The sequence below is a fragment of the Balaenoptera ricei genome, chromosome 5 (genome assembly GCF_028023285.1).
Source record: "Balaenoptera ricei isolate mBalRic1 chromosome 5, mBalRic1.hap2, whole genome shotgun sequence".
In the NCBI taxonomy this organism is placed as follows: Eukaryota; Metazoa; Chordata; class Mammalia; order Artiodactyla; family Balaenopteridae; genus Balaenoptera; species Balaenoptera ricei.
The window spans coordinates 112,611,508-112,623,748 of NC_082643.1; the positions used below are offsets into that span (position 1 = coordinate 112,611,508).

Genomic DNA, 12,241 nt, shown 5'->3' on the forward strand with positions numbered 1-12,241 from the left:
TAAAAACTTTTGTACATAATTCAGAAGCCTAGAGCTCCTAAAATCTAAATTACGAATATACAAATAAACAGACAGTTTTTGGCATTCCTGGCAAATCAGACTAAGTGATCAGACTAAGGAACACAGTAGGAGAAAAATAAAGAACGCATCCCAACTATCATATTATGTGGTGACTGAAGCTGAAATGGAGACTCCAGATGAAATGACGTCAAAAGCATGATAGTGATTCCAAATGATTCTTGATTCTGAGAAATTACAACATATAAGCACAAAATCTCCAACTGGTAAATTCAATCACATTTAGTTCATTTATTCTAGCTATTGGAATACAAGCCTCAAGTTCATATATGTGAATTTATCTACTAAACAACTGAACTTGTTGACTAATACAAATGTGAAATTTACTAGGTTATTTTAAATATCTTAAAGCTGATAGGACAGTCCAGTCTTCAAATATAGATGGAAGAAATTACTTGCTCCTTCATTAAACTTTTCCATAGCAAACAGAAGTCTGCTAGGAATTTAAGTGAGAAGGAGCTGACAGAACAGAGGAAGTCCCACTATTCAGCTCAGTTCTTCCTCCTTGTGGTCACGAAAGGAAGGTGCCTGCCATCTGGTGGCATTTCTTCAAGGAATCCTATCATTTAAAGGGCACAGAATACTCCTGTGAAGGAATATATGATACCAATGAAAAGTGCTCAATTTTAATTTGTAAGTGGTTTCCACTTACTTCTGCTTCCCACTCTTCTGCATCTCCTCCCTTTTAAAAGTTGACCATAAAACATTTTTTAATTGCAAGGTTGCTAAACACATCCCAAATGAAACAGTAACTATGCATGTCTAAGAATTCAGTATGCAGGTGTGCCACAGTCATTTTTAACACAAATTCTAAAAAAAAAAAAGTGTTAAATATCATGGTGCATTAAACCACTGCGTGGAACTTCACCCATATTGGCCAACAGGGAGGGTGGGGATGCTTCTGTGTTTAGCGGTCACATACTGGGCTATTGCCTGCAGCCCAGACTGACACATACATTGTTTTCCCATTCTCAGCTTCCAACAAACCACCAAGTAGCATTTATAATGTGGAAGGATGGAATAAAAACACTTTTTCATAATAGGTTTTGGATGGTTTCCACTCAGGATAACATAGATAGATGTCATTTTGATGAGTGTCTAGTGAGGTTCCCCCCGCAGCAGACAATGCCTCCCTGAACTGTAAAACGGTCCTGATTCTGACACATTTCCCCACCAGCTCTCCATTCACCTAATCTTGTCGATGAGAGGATGCCCTCCTCCTTCATTCCTAGACCTAATCTTGACATTCAAATACTGTTTTTTAAAAAGCCATGGAGTTGACTTTACATAGTTACAAACCAATCAGAAGCACTACAGGTTATTAAGATCCTGAGAGGTTATTTGTACCTACACATTCTTCAACTGAGCTAGAAAGAACTAACACTTATGCAGAATGCATATCCTTCTCTTAAATAATTCCCAGCTCATGGAAAAACAGAATTACTAAAGTAAGAAAGAGAAAAGAATATTTGAAGGATTTGCTTCTTAATGACTTTTAGACAAGAGAAACAGAGGAGAAGCTAAGAAACAAGAACACTGCTTCAAGAGGCAATTTGTCCTCGGTCCTTTAGGTGACCGAGGCATTTTGCCAGCTGTCACTACTGACCAATTAAAAATGTTACACCCAAACTGCTGTACTCATTAGGACTGAAACCATTTAACATGAAGACTTTAAGGCGCTCAGATGTCACATTTTATTGTTTGGCCTTAGGAGAGGAGGGGAATGCCTGCTATTTATGGCATTTTAACATTTATGGCATTTTAATTTGCTTTCTTTCTACAAACCGTTTCTGACTATTCTTTACCTTACATAATTGAAAACCTATACATTATTATGACCTTACTCGATGCACTGTTTCCATTCATTTTGTAGCCGGTTAAGAAAAATGTACAGCATAAGTGAAAAACCATGTTAGTAGGAAATTCAGTTTTATATGATAAAGTAGATTTATGTTAGCAAGGTAATTTAAAGGTCTTCTCATATGATGGGAAAGGGTGCACAACCTTAAAGCTACAGTTAACCTTTATTTCCTCCCCAAATTGAGAAGATGCCACAAAAGCAGTCACCAGAGGCTGTATCACTCATATTTGTGAATCGGAGGTACTTCTACTTGCCTACATTTAATCTTACTTTGTATCCAACCATTTTCATAGACTTGGAGGATGTGGAAGAACCTCGGAAATTATGGAATATATCTTTTTTATTTCTAGCTAAACTCTCTGAGTAGATGACTAGACGTGTTACATTATTTCATCATTATCTGTGAATATAGAGGAGCCAGGTCAAGTGGAACTGTTCAGTACCACCAGGCAGGAAGTTTCAACTCTTATTCAGCCCAAATCTCACTGCTTTCAGGAGAAATGTAGAAAAACAGATCACCATGCTATCTACCACAACCTTTTATATATTAAAGCCACTTTCTGTTTCAGTTGGATATCAGTGTAAACCAGCTATCAGTGCACCTTCATCTGGCCATAAATTCTTGGAAAGCCAAAAGCCAGGTGAGGTTAGGCAAACCAGCTTTTTATCCATTGCTAGAGCTCTTATGTGTAATCAGAAGCCAGATTTTCTCATATTATGATTTTCTCCTACTGTGAATTTCTCTTTCCCACCCCACCCCCAAAGAAAAGAAAAAAAAAATTCATAGTATTAACAGTATGGAAGAAATTTTGGTCATGTGCTCCAAAGCACACTGTACTTTTTCTTGGTTGTACTTGTCATGCCTGTAAATTCATGTCATTTTAAAATGCCTGTCATCCTCATTGAAATGTAAGCGCCATGAGGGCAGATACCAAGTCTGCTTTGTTCATCAGCATTTTTCCTGTGTCTATATATTTAGCACACACAGTCTCTTCATACCTAGAGAACTGACAAATGCCCTTCAAAATCACTCTAGTCCAACACTCCTATTTGGAAGATGTGAAAACAGAGTCTGTAAAAGTCATTCTTGGAAGTGATTTCCCCAAGATTGTACAACATGTTAACGGCAAAGCCAGGGTTAGAACTCTGGATTCTTTTTTTTTGCTATATTTTTATCAAAATTTTATTTGGTATGAGAGAAAATCAATATACCTCATTCAAAAATAAGATTTAAGAATAGCCTAAATATACTCTTTGGGACTCCCCCAAATTTCTCTCATTTGTCAGATATAATATCTTCAGAATTTTTGTTGAACTAATTTACAGATCTATATCCCATGACCCCAATGACACTAAAGCAACCCCTTGATCAGGAAACGTTCTTTATCTGAATATAGCAGGGTCTATCATTAAAGCAGTCCTACTGGCAGATCCTGATTGCTCCTCCAGAAATGTTGTCATGGAAGAAAGCCCATTATTGGTCATCAAAACTAGAACACTGGATTCTTTATTGCCCACTCACGTTCTCTGTCCATTATGCCACAGAGGTTCTTTCATCTAATACCCTGGGCAGGCAACACAACTAATGAGTAAGGTACAGAAACCTTTGTGATCTAAACAACTTTTTGTTGGCTGCCTGGTTCCCAGTGTTCTTTATCAGTTGGAACTTAAAACCTTCCCATAAATATGCCTGATTTGCACATACTTTATGTAGGACTCTAAGAACAGAACCCCAAATGGAATTGTACAGCCATAGGAAAGAGCCGATTTATTCTCTCCTATGAAGGTCAAGTTTTCCAGAGGCCAAGCCACAGATAACAGCTGAATTTCCATGGTTCAGCTACTGTTAAATCAAATATTCTGCTAAACAGAACTCTAATTTGTATGGTTTTAAAATTTTTATTTCAAGGTTTCTTTAAAGCAAATATTCAAGAAATAGAGCTTCTCCTGAGCACATGAAAAAAGTCAATGTGAATTTTGGAGAATGATGAAGTGATCTAAAATTGGACTGTGGTGATGGTTGCCCAGCTCCATAATTTTTTTTTAATCTTTAAGTCATATACTTAAATATTATAACATATATTTCAATAAAGCTGTTAAAAAATAAGTGTGAAAATGAGTCAGATAAAGTACTTCTTTTTGTAAACATGTGGTACGAAAACTGTAACTACATTCTTTATCCCCATACTCTTTTAAGCCCAGGTTCTATCTACTTCAATCATGGCTTACCTCAAGGTCAAAAGTTTTTCCTATAATTTTGGTAAAAATAATTTAGTAGACTAATACAATTATCTACACTGATATAGCACCAAGAGATACTGACTCATTTGATTATCTGCATGAATGATCTACAGATACATTTGTTTAATTAAGCATATAGTGTTCTAGTCCGAAAGCTGCCATTAACTAGCCATGAGGTTTTGAGCAAGCTATACATCTTCAGGTCTCAGTTTTCCCACCTATAGCATGTGTCCCCATGGACACATTAGAGTCAAGTAACACACAATATATTAAAAAGAATAGTAACTGCTATCATCTAATGAATGGCCAGTAATACACCAGACTTCAGGTAAATTATCAACCTATGAGGAAGGTAGTATTAGTCACTTTTTTGCAGATGGAAACTGGTACATAGAAAGGTTCATTAGTTTGACCACGATCACACAGTTACTTAGTAGCAGACCCAGTATTCCAATCCAGAACTGTCCAGCTCCAAAACCTATACTCATTCTCAATTCCTCATTAGACTTTGGGTTTTGATTCTGTCAGATGTGGGCATGAATCCTGACCTTGCCTTTACTATGTTAAGTTAGTCACCTTCTCTGAGTCCAGCTTCTCCATCTGCAAAATGAGATTACTAATACTTAACTCTCGGGGTTGTTGTGAAGACTAAATGAGAGAATGCTTCCCCTACAATGAAAAACCATTCGGTAACAGTCTTTCTCATGCCTCTCCCACAAAAGTTCCTTCTTGTGCTAAAAAAAAAAAAGCTTCCAATTCTATGATTTCTTGTAGCCTACCTGGATAAACCTCACTGGGACTGAATTCTCTGAAAAGTGAACATAAACAACACAGTATTAGTCCTCTGCTATCAGTCCTTGGCTCTGTGACGGCGACTGTCAACAAGAGTGTCAACTTCAAGGGGTGGGCATCTGTCCACAGGAACTGAGCTGAGGTCACAGACTTGTCTCACTCTGCCCTACCAACAGATGTCTGGGTGACAACTCTTAGTCACTGTAAACGAAGGTAAAAGCCAAACCAGGTGGGAAGTACTGTATCTGCTTTCTAATCCTCTTGGCCAGCCCATTCGTTCCCTAAAACAATACCTCACTGACCATAATTCAAAATAGCTGGTTTTCCCCGGGATACTATTTTCAACATAATGCCTTTATTTTGATGATGTCTAATTATTCCACAAGCAGAAGAGAGTGTTTCTGTAACAGTGATTTGTCAGCAAGAAACCTGTTTAATTCTGTGAATTGGAATATGCACCTTCCAAAGTTTACCTCTCAAGTAACCTGGTGAAAACTGGTGTAATGTGGAGCTCTAGTGGTGGCAAGAAAGTAAAGCAGCCATTAGGGAGAGCCAACAAAAACGCCAAGGAAATCACCATTTATTATTTATTTGCTTGTTATCATGGTGAAATCACCATTTATTGTTAAATTAATGTTAAGAAGAAAAATGGTTCAAAAATGATCTTCCAAGATAATATAAAGTGAACTCTAAATGTAATGACTTTCTTCCAGATTACAAATTAGACCTCAACAACCAGCTTACATCAAACATCAAAAAAAACCTCAGTGCTCTGGTTGTCACTTTTCTACTTTTTACCAAGTTCACTAAGAATCTTATTAATTAAATACTAGTTCTTTTTCACACAGCTAGCAAGAGTACTGTATACAGAAAACACTGGATTCTGAGTGGTATGATCAGTGAAGTCCTGTACCAACTGTCTTGGGAATTTAAATAATCCCTACAGGCCAATGAGGTTGTTATGAGTTAATTCCTGCACTAGAAAAGTGCCTTCTTTGAATTTCTGACTTCTGAGGTCTTTCCCAACTTAAAACATCTAAGAATGAAACCTACAATGTAAAACATTAACTCTTTGTTTTCCTGTTACCTAATGTATATGTCTTCTCAATTGAAAGGGCTTCAGTTTTAAAAAATACAGCTCCATTATGGTCAACAATATAGCAGAACATAAATAGCAAAAATTTTATGATGTTCAATCATGAGTTGACATTTGAAATTTCTAAACATTGTGCCTGGTTTAGCTGTGTCAAAACAAATTATCATGAGGCAAAAAAACCTCAGGATGTGAAAAAAATTCAGGAACTAGCCTTTCCATACAGTGTAAGTATCTAAGTATCATGTTCCTAAACATGAAAAACAATGTAAGAGACTCACTTTTCTATACATGATGATAAAAGAAACTAAAATGTTCATAAATACATTAACAACATTTATCTGAAACAAAAATCTCAAGACTCATGGAAGTTTTTCATGACTTCTATCAGTTGAATCCACTAGATATTTTCCAGTGGATATATTCCAAGGGCTTCTAAATTTTAGGTCTACAGATGACTGACTACCAAGTCTCAGAGGTCTGTGAAGGAAGATTTAATGATTACCCAGGGGTTTTTATTCATCGATGTCTCTCTTCTTCATCCTTCTACTAATATGCTGTCATTAAATTAATATAGTTCCCTAAAGCCACACAGAAAAATGGTAAAAATATAAGATCCTTTTCTGAGAAGTCATTGAGAATGCAATAGTTTGTAATGAAAAGCTCAAGATAAAGAACTAATTTCCTTTCAGTCCTCATTCCTATAGAATAGGTGAGAGAACCTTTCTGATAGAAAATAAAAGCAGGCAAGGTCTACTAACATAATCGTATGTCAAAGGGAACAAACAGAAACCTGCACTAATGCAACATTAGCCACTAAGGAATTCAAATCTAACGTGTTCTGCAGTCCTTTTCACCATAGATATCAAAATTGAGTAAAACTGAAGAATAATTTTCCATCTTTGAATCTAAGAACTTGGGCTTTGGACATCATCTGGCCTGTATTTTCTTTGGTGATTATCTCTATCTTCTTTGCTTTCCCTTAACAGACCTCGGTATGCTGCTTAAAATAATATTTGGGGCTTTATTTGCCATCCTTTTACCCAGACATGTTGATTTTATTAAAGTAAGTTGGGTCTGTATTCTTTCTTTACTATTATTACAGGTAGACTTGACAGACACAGGACCTTTGTTTTCAAATGCTCTGCTATGGAGGAAACCTTGTGAAATAAGTTCCATTTTACCTGCTGGGCAGTTGCACTCTGAAGGTGCTTCTCTTGCGATTCTTATTTTAGCCATATGTTCATAGGACTTCTGTAGGAAAAGAAGAGGTATTAACAATCATCAGTAGTATTGTAGAAAAATGGATTCTTTAGGAACTCTGGCCATATGCCTGATTTACCAGCCTGCATAACTAACGTTTACATATGTACTTGGACTTTAGTCAAAAGGTAACAGTACCCAAGTCCTAAAAAAAGAAAATGACCATTCACACAGTATCAAGACTGTTGGACTTGTGTAACGTCTTTCTCCATTCTTCAACTACCATCACCCTCTCTCTCAGCTCAGGCATATTCAGTCAATGCAAAAAACCAGCATTAACATGTTGCAGTTCTAGGTAAGCTAGGGGTTTTAAAACAACCAGTATTTTATACATAAAGGTCAACTGCTTATCATGTTGTCCTGCCACTACTGCCAAACAGCCTCTCCGTTGGAAGAGCAAGTTCCAGAAAACCCCCTAACTGTAGTAAAAGCACCGCTGGTTTTGATAAACATAACACAGATTCCTTTCAACTCTCAACTCCAATGGCTCTGCATTCACAAACACCCGTGGCACTGCATCCTTTACAAAAAAATCAAGCTACTATTTTTTTTTCTTTTTAAACATTTAAAATGAAAACATTCAATGTGTGAAATAATTGATCTAAAATCATATGTAGAATTATTTCACTTTTAAGAGTGATTCCCTTTTGTATATTAATAACACCTATGGCCCTAACCTTCTTATACCGTAAAAAGGATATAACAGATGTTATCTCTGCAAGGAATACTCTCCACAACATTGGAAAAGATCCACATGCAACTCCAGAAACTAAAAAGAGCTGAAATGCCACCCTGTCATTCTGGCCACCCTTCCCCCTTTTAGACCTCCATATATGTTTAGCATGCAAACATTAAGAAGAGTAAGGGAAGATGATAGAGACAGAGGGTGATATCAAAGTGTGTGCATATACAAATATATGCTACAGTGAGCAGAGATGGTGGCCTAGCATATATGTGCACACACAGCCATATCACGTCTGCATACAGTAAGGCAGAGGCTGGGCATGTACACAGAATCACGCCTGTGCAAGATGTTATCCACGTGCAAAACACCCCAGCCTTTCACACCTGAGCCAGAAGTCGCTCCACTTTCTCTTGCACCATTGCTTTGAGCTGATCCAGACAATCAGGCAGCAGACGGATGGAAGGGTCTCCTTTGGCTGATTCGAGGGCGGCGATCCTCGCCTGGAGGTCGTTGGTTTTCACCCCCAGGTACAGACAAGACATCACGGCCACTACTGACAGGAGGGCGGCCAGGGCGGCGCACGGGGACACGGTCCGGGCACAACGCTGCCCGGCTGGGCTCCGGTCCTCGGAGCCCGGCTCCCGCCCCCCTCCTTTCCCTGCTTGCTTCTTCACCAGCATCGTGGCGGGGTCGGCTGTCTCGGCTTCGCCTCCCACCTTCTACCACCTCCAATAATCGTAAAAGAAAGAAAAAGGACGTTTCCTCCAAAGTTCAGTCCCGGTGGCTGCACAACTAGTTGGCGGAGTCGGAGCCGGGGCGCGGCGATGGATCAGCGCCGAGACCCGCAGACGTGGACCATCCTCCGCTTTCTTCTCCCCTCCCAGCTGCGAGTGACAAGCACCCTCAGTCCGGGGACTGGTGGCAATAAGCTAAAATCCGGAATGAAACCCACCCGGGTGTCCCTCCTGGCCCCTCGAAGGACGGGGACCTCCTCTGAGGAGAGCGGCCGCGCGGGGTCCAAGGGACAGCGGCCAAGGCGCTGCGAGGGGCCGCCGCTCGCCCTCGCCGCAGAGCACCGGACCTGTTGCGCCTCTGTTAGTTTGCCTTATTTCTACCTATTCGGTGTCTTTCCTCACGCCGACCTGTTTCCCACCTGGATTCAGTTCCAGGTGAAAGGGCTGAGAGAGACCACGAGAGTGCAGTGCAAAATGGGTGGCCCAGGGGGAGAGGAGAGAGGAAAACGAAATCCCCAAGGAGAAAATGGGAGTCGCGAGGCCGAAGTCGCGGCTGCCCGAAGTATCTCCTCAGCCTCGCGTTTGCGAGCCTTAAATACCCTTCGGGATGCTCGTGTGTGAGCGTGTGTGTGAGCGTGTAAGTGCGCGCGCGCTCCGACAGCGGCGTCCCTCCCCCGACCCCCTCCCGGCGCCGGGCCTCCAGCCTGCGGCTCCTGCTGCAGTGCGCCCCCCTTCCCAAGCCCGGGCAGAAGCCCGCCTCATTAGCATAATGTATTCACCTTCGCCCAGCCCGCGGGCGGGGCCGGGGAGAACCCCCGAGGGGCGGGCGGGGAGCTTGGTTGGGAGCTGAGCCCCCATAATATATGCAAATAGCTGGAGCGGCCACGGCGATTGGAGAGGAGCTTGGCGACCCCTCCCCCCCTACGGAGTTACTTCAGCGTCCCCTAAGGCCACTTCTCCCGCCTGGGCCGGTGGCCGGAGCGAGGTCTGCTGGGGGTGGGGGGAGGCGGCAACTCTGGCTTTTTTGACTCGGCTCCGCGCCCCTTCTTTATCCCGGTTAAATATGGAGAAATGGCCTCCAGGAGGGAAGAGGGGAAGCAGAAAGCTCGAGCGCTCTAGGTCTTCCCTCTAAATCAGCGGCGGGAGCTGTAGCGCTCCCGTTCTGGTGCAGCCTTCTTCCCTCCTCCCTCACCTTCCCACATGCCCAGAGGCCAAGTGTCTGGCTGACGCCTGAAGTATTAATACATTTCCCCACTTCACTTGTCTTCCCACGGCCGCGCTGCAGGCTCCGACTAGGGGAAGTTCTCTCTCCCCTCCCCCAGCACCCTTCTGTCTTGACGGGGCCGAGTCTCCTTCCCGCCCTGTGCTCCTAGTCTGTACGAGGGTGCTAATGCATTTTCCTGATTCCCTGTTTTGTGGGATTGAAGAAGGGAGTGTTGAGGTACACACGTTTCTCAGGATTTCGGAAAGGACTGAAGAATGAGGTCAGTTTTTCCTGTTACCTGACTCTCCTCAAGCTGCTCCCTCTGGATCAAATTACAAGTTCTCTAAGGGGATTTTTGAAAGTTGGTAACAAGTAGCGTTCTACATCTAATTGACTTTGAAGAAAAAAAAAAAAAAAATCCCGCTTCTTACTCCAAAGAGTTCCTCCTTATCTCCTTCTCCTCATGAGAAATATCGTATATTTTTCATATTCTTCTTAATCAAGTTAACCTCAGGTTGCTGCTCATTAATGTAAACCAACAAAATACTACACTAAACTGATCTTTCATAAATGCAAACGGGTATTGCTAGGTATGAAGCAGGGTAAAGATGTTTGAACAACATTGTTGATGGAGGATACAAGTTTGAAAAAATTAGGGGATGAAACAGACACAAATCAGAGGAAAACAGTGAATTTTGCTATAAAATCAGAAGCCTAATTCCTTACACTTGTATTACACAGTAGTTCTCAAAGAGGGGCCCCAGACCTGCAAGACCCATATCTTCTGAGAATTTATGCAAAATTCAGATTCTAGCACCCCACCCAACCTCTACTGACTCAGAAACTACTCCTATTACTAACGAATCAGAAACACAGCAATCTGTATTTTAACACATCCACCTAATGATTTTGAGGCACACTAAAGTTTGAGACCACTGGAGTAACACTTTACAAAATATTTTCAAATACACTTTTTCATTTGAACCTCATAATCCTGTGATACAAGTAAGGAATTACTGGCCCCATTTTATATATAAAGAAACAATTTTCAAGTCACATTTAATTGTGATTAAATGTGTTTCCAATAATAGCACCCAAGGTATGGGTACAAATTTTTTAACATGTCAACTCTTTCAGATGTTCCAATTACCTCTCTAACCATTTCTTAGTCTTCTTTGCAGGCTTTTCCTCTGCCTATCCTCTAGATATTGGTGTTCCTCGGGACTCTATCTTAATGTCATTTTCTCTTCCAGGGGCCTCCAACCCCCCGGGATCTAATGCCTGATGATCTGAGGTGGAGCTGATGTAATAATAATAGAAATAAAGTGCACAATAAATGTAATGAGCTTGAATCATCCCAAAACCATCCCTCCCCCCGCCCCACCCCCTGGTCTGTGGAAAAATTGTCTTCCAGGAAACCGGTCCCTGGTGCCAAAAAGGTTGGGGACCACTGCTGTACACTATCTCCAGTAGTGCTGTCAGTTACTCTCCTTATACTGGTGAGTCATAAACCCATATTGCAAGCCCAAACCTCTCTCCTGAGCCATATAGCCATTTCCACTTGGATGTCCTGTAAGCCATTCCAACTTGACCCGCATCTTACCTCCAAATTCTGTTCTTCCTCATTTATTTTCCATTTCAGTAAATGGAGCCACTGTTAATCCAGCATCCCCAAGCCAAAATACCCAGTAAACAACCTTTGACTTCTCCTGTATCCTCCTCTCCCCATCTACCTAAATTCCTTAAGTACTTTATATTGTCCTGAGGGTGGAAATGATGTCTTACAAGTCACCACCTGGTGTCTGTCATCTCACCTTCCTCTTTGCTCATCTTTCCCCGTACATTCTCCACGCCAGTTTCTCTAATGAAAGTATACAGACAAAGAGTATGAAGAACTTTTCTTTGGGGCAAGGCATCATTCTCTTAAAATTTCAATAGAAAGGCCACTTTCTGTGCTGATTGATGCTGACAGTAGGTCACACGTTTAATTTGGATGATGCAATGTTCTTATATCATACTTTGTGGAAATTGGTCATGAGAAGGTACATTAAGAACTCTTGCAGGCTCTCAGAACTGCCAGATCTTAGTGGAAAGATAGAGTTAGAATTTTATGGATTTGGGATCTTTATCCAGAGGATTAGTTTTACTTTCTTAGGTGGGCACAATACCCCAGAAATGTACCAGTCATTAGCACTAGGATTTCAAACCTGGTAGATTCTCTGCATCAAGCACAGAGAATGTGTGGATCAAGAAAGCTCTGGGCATTTGAACCCATGTTGTTCTGTAGATT

The 12,241-nt window shown here is 41.0% G+C and overlaps 1 protein-coding gene across 1 annotated transcript in view; it reads right to left on the minus strand.

Annotated features, from left to right (window-relative positions):
- Positions 1–8,693, minus strand: part of COL25A1 (collagen type XXV alpha 1 chain) — a 451,181-nt gene extending 442,488 nt beyond the window's left edge. Inside the window, exons 1-2 of the mRNA XM_059924214.1 lie at positions 8,397–8,693; positions 7,250–7,319 (exon numbers count right to left, since the gene is read on the minus strand). Coding sequence (XP_059780197.1) covers positions 7,250–7,319; positions 8,397–8,693 — 367 coding nt within the window. The remainder of the gene's footprint in view (positions 1–7,249; positions 7,320–8,396) is intronic.
- Positions 8,694–12,241: the final 3,548 nt, after the last annotated feature.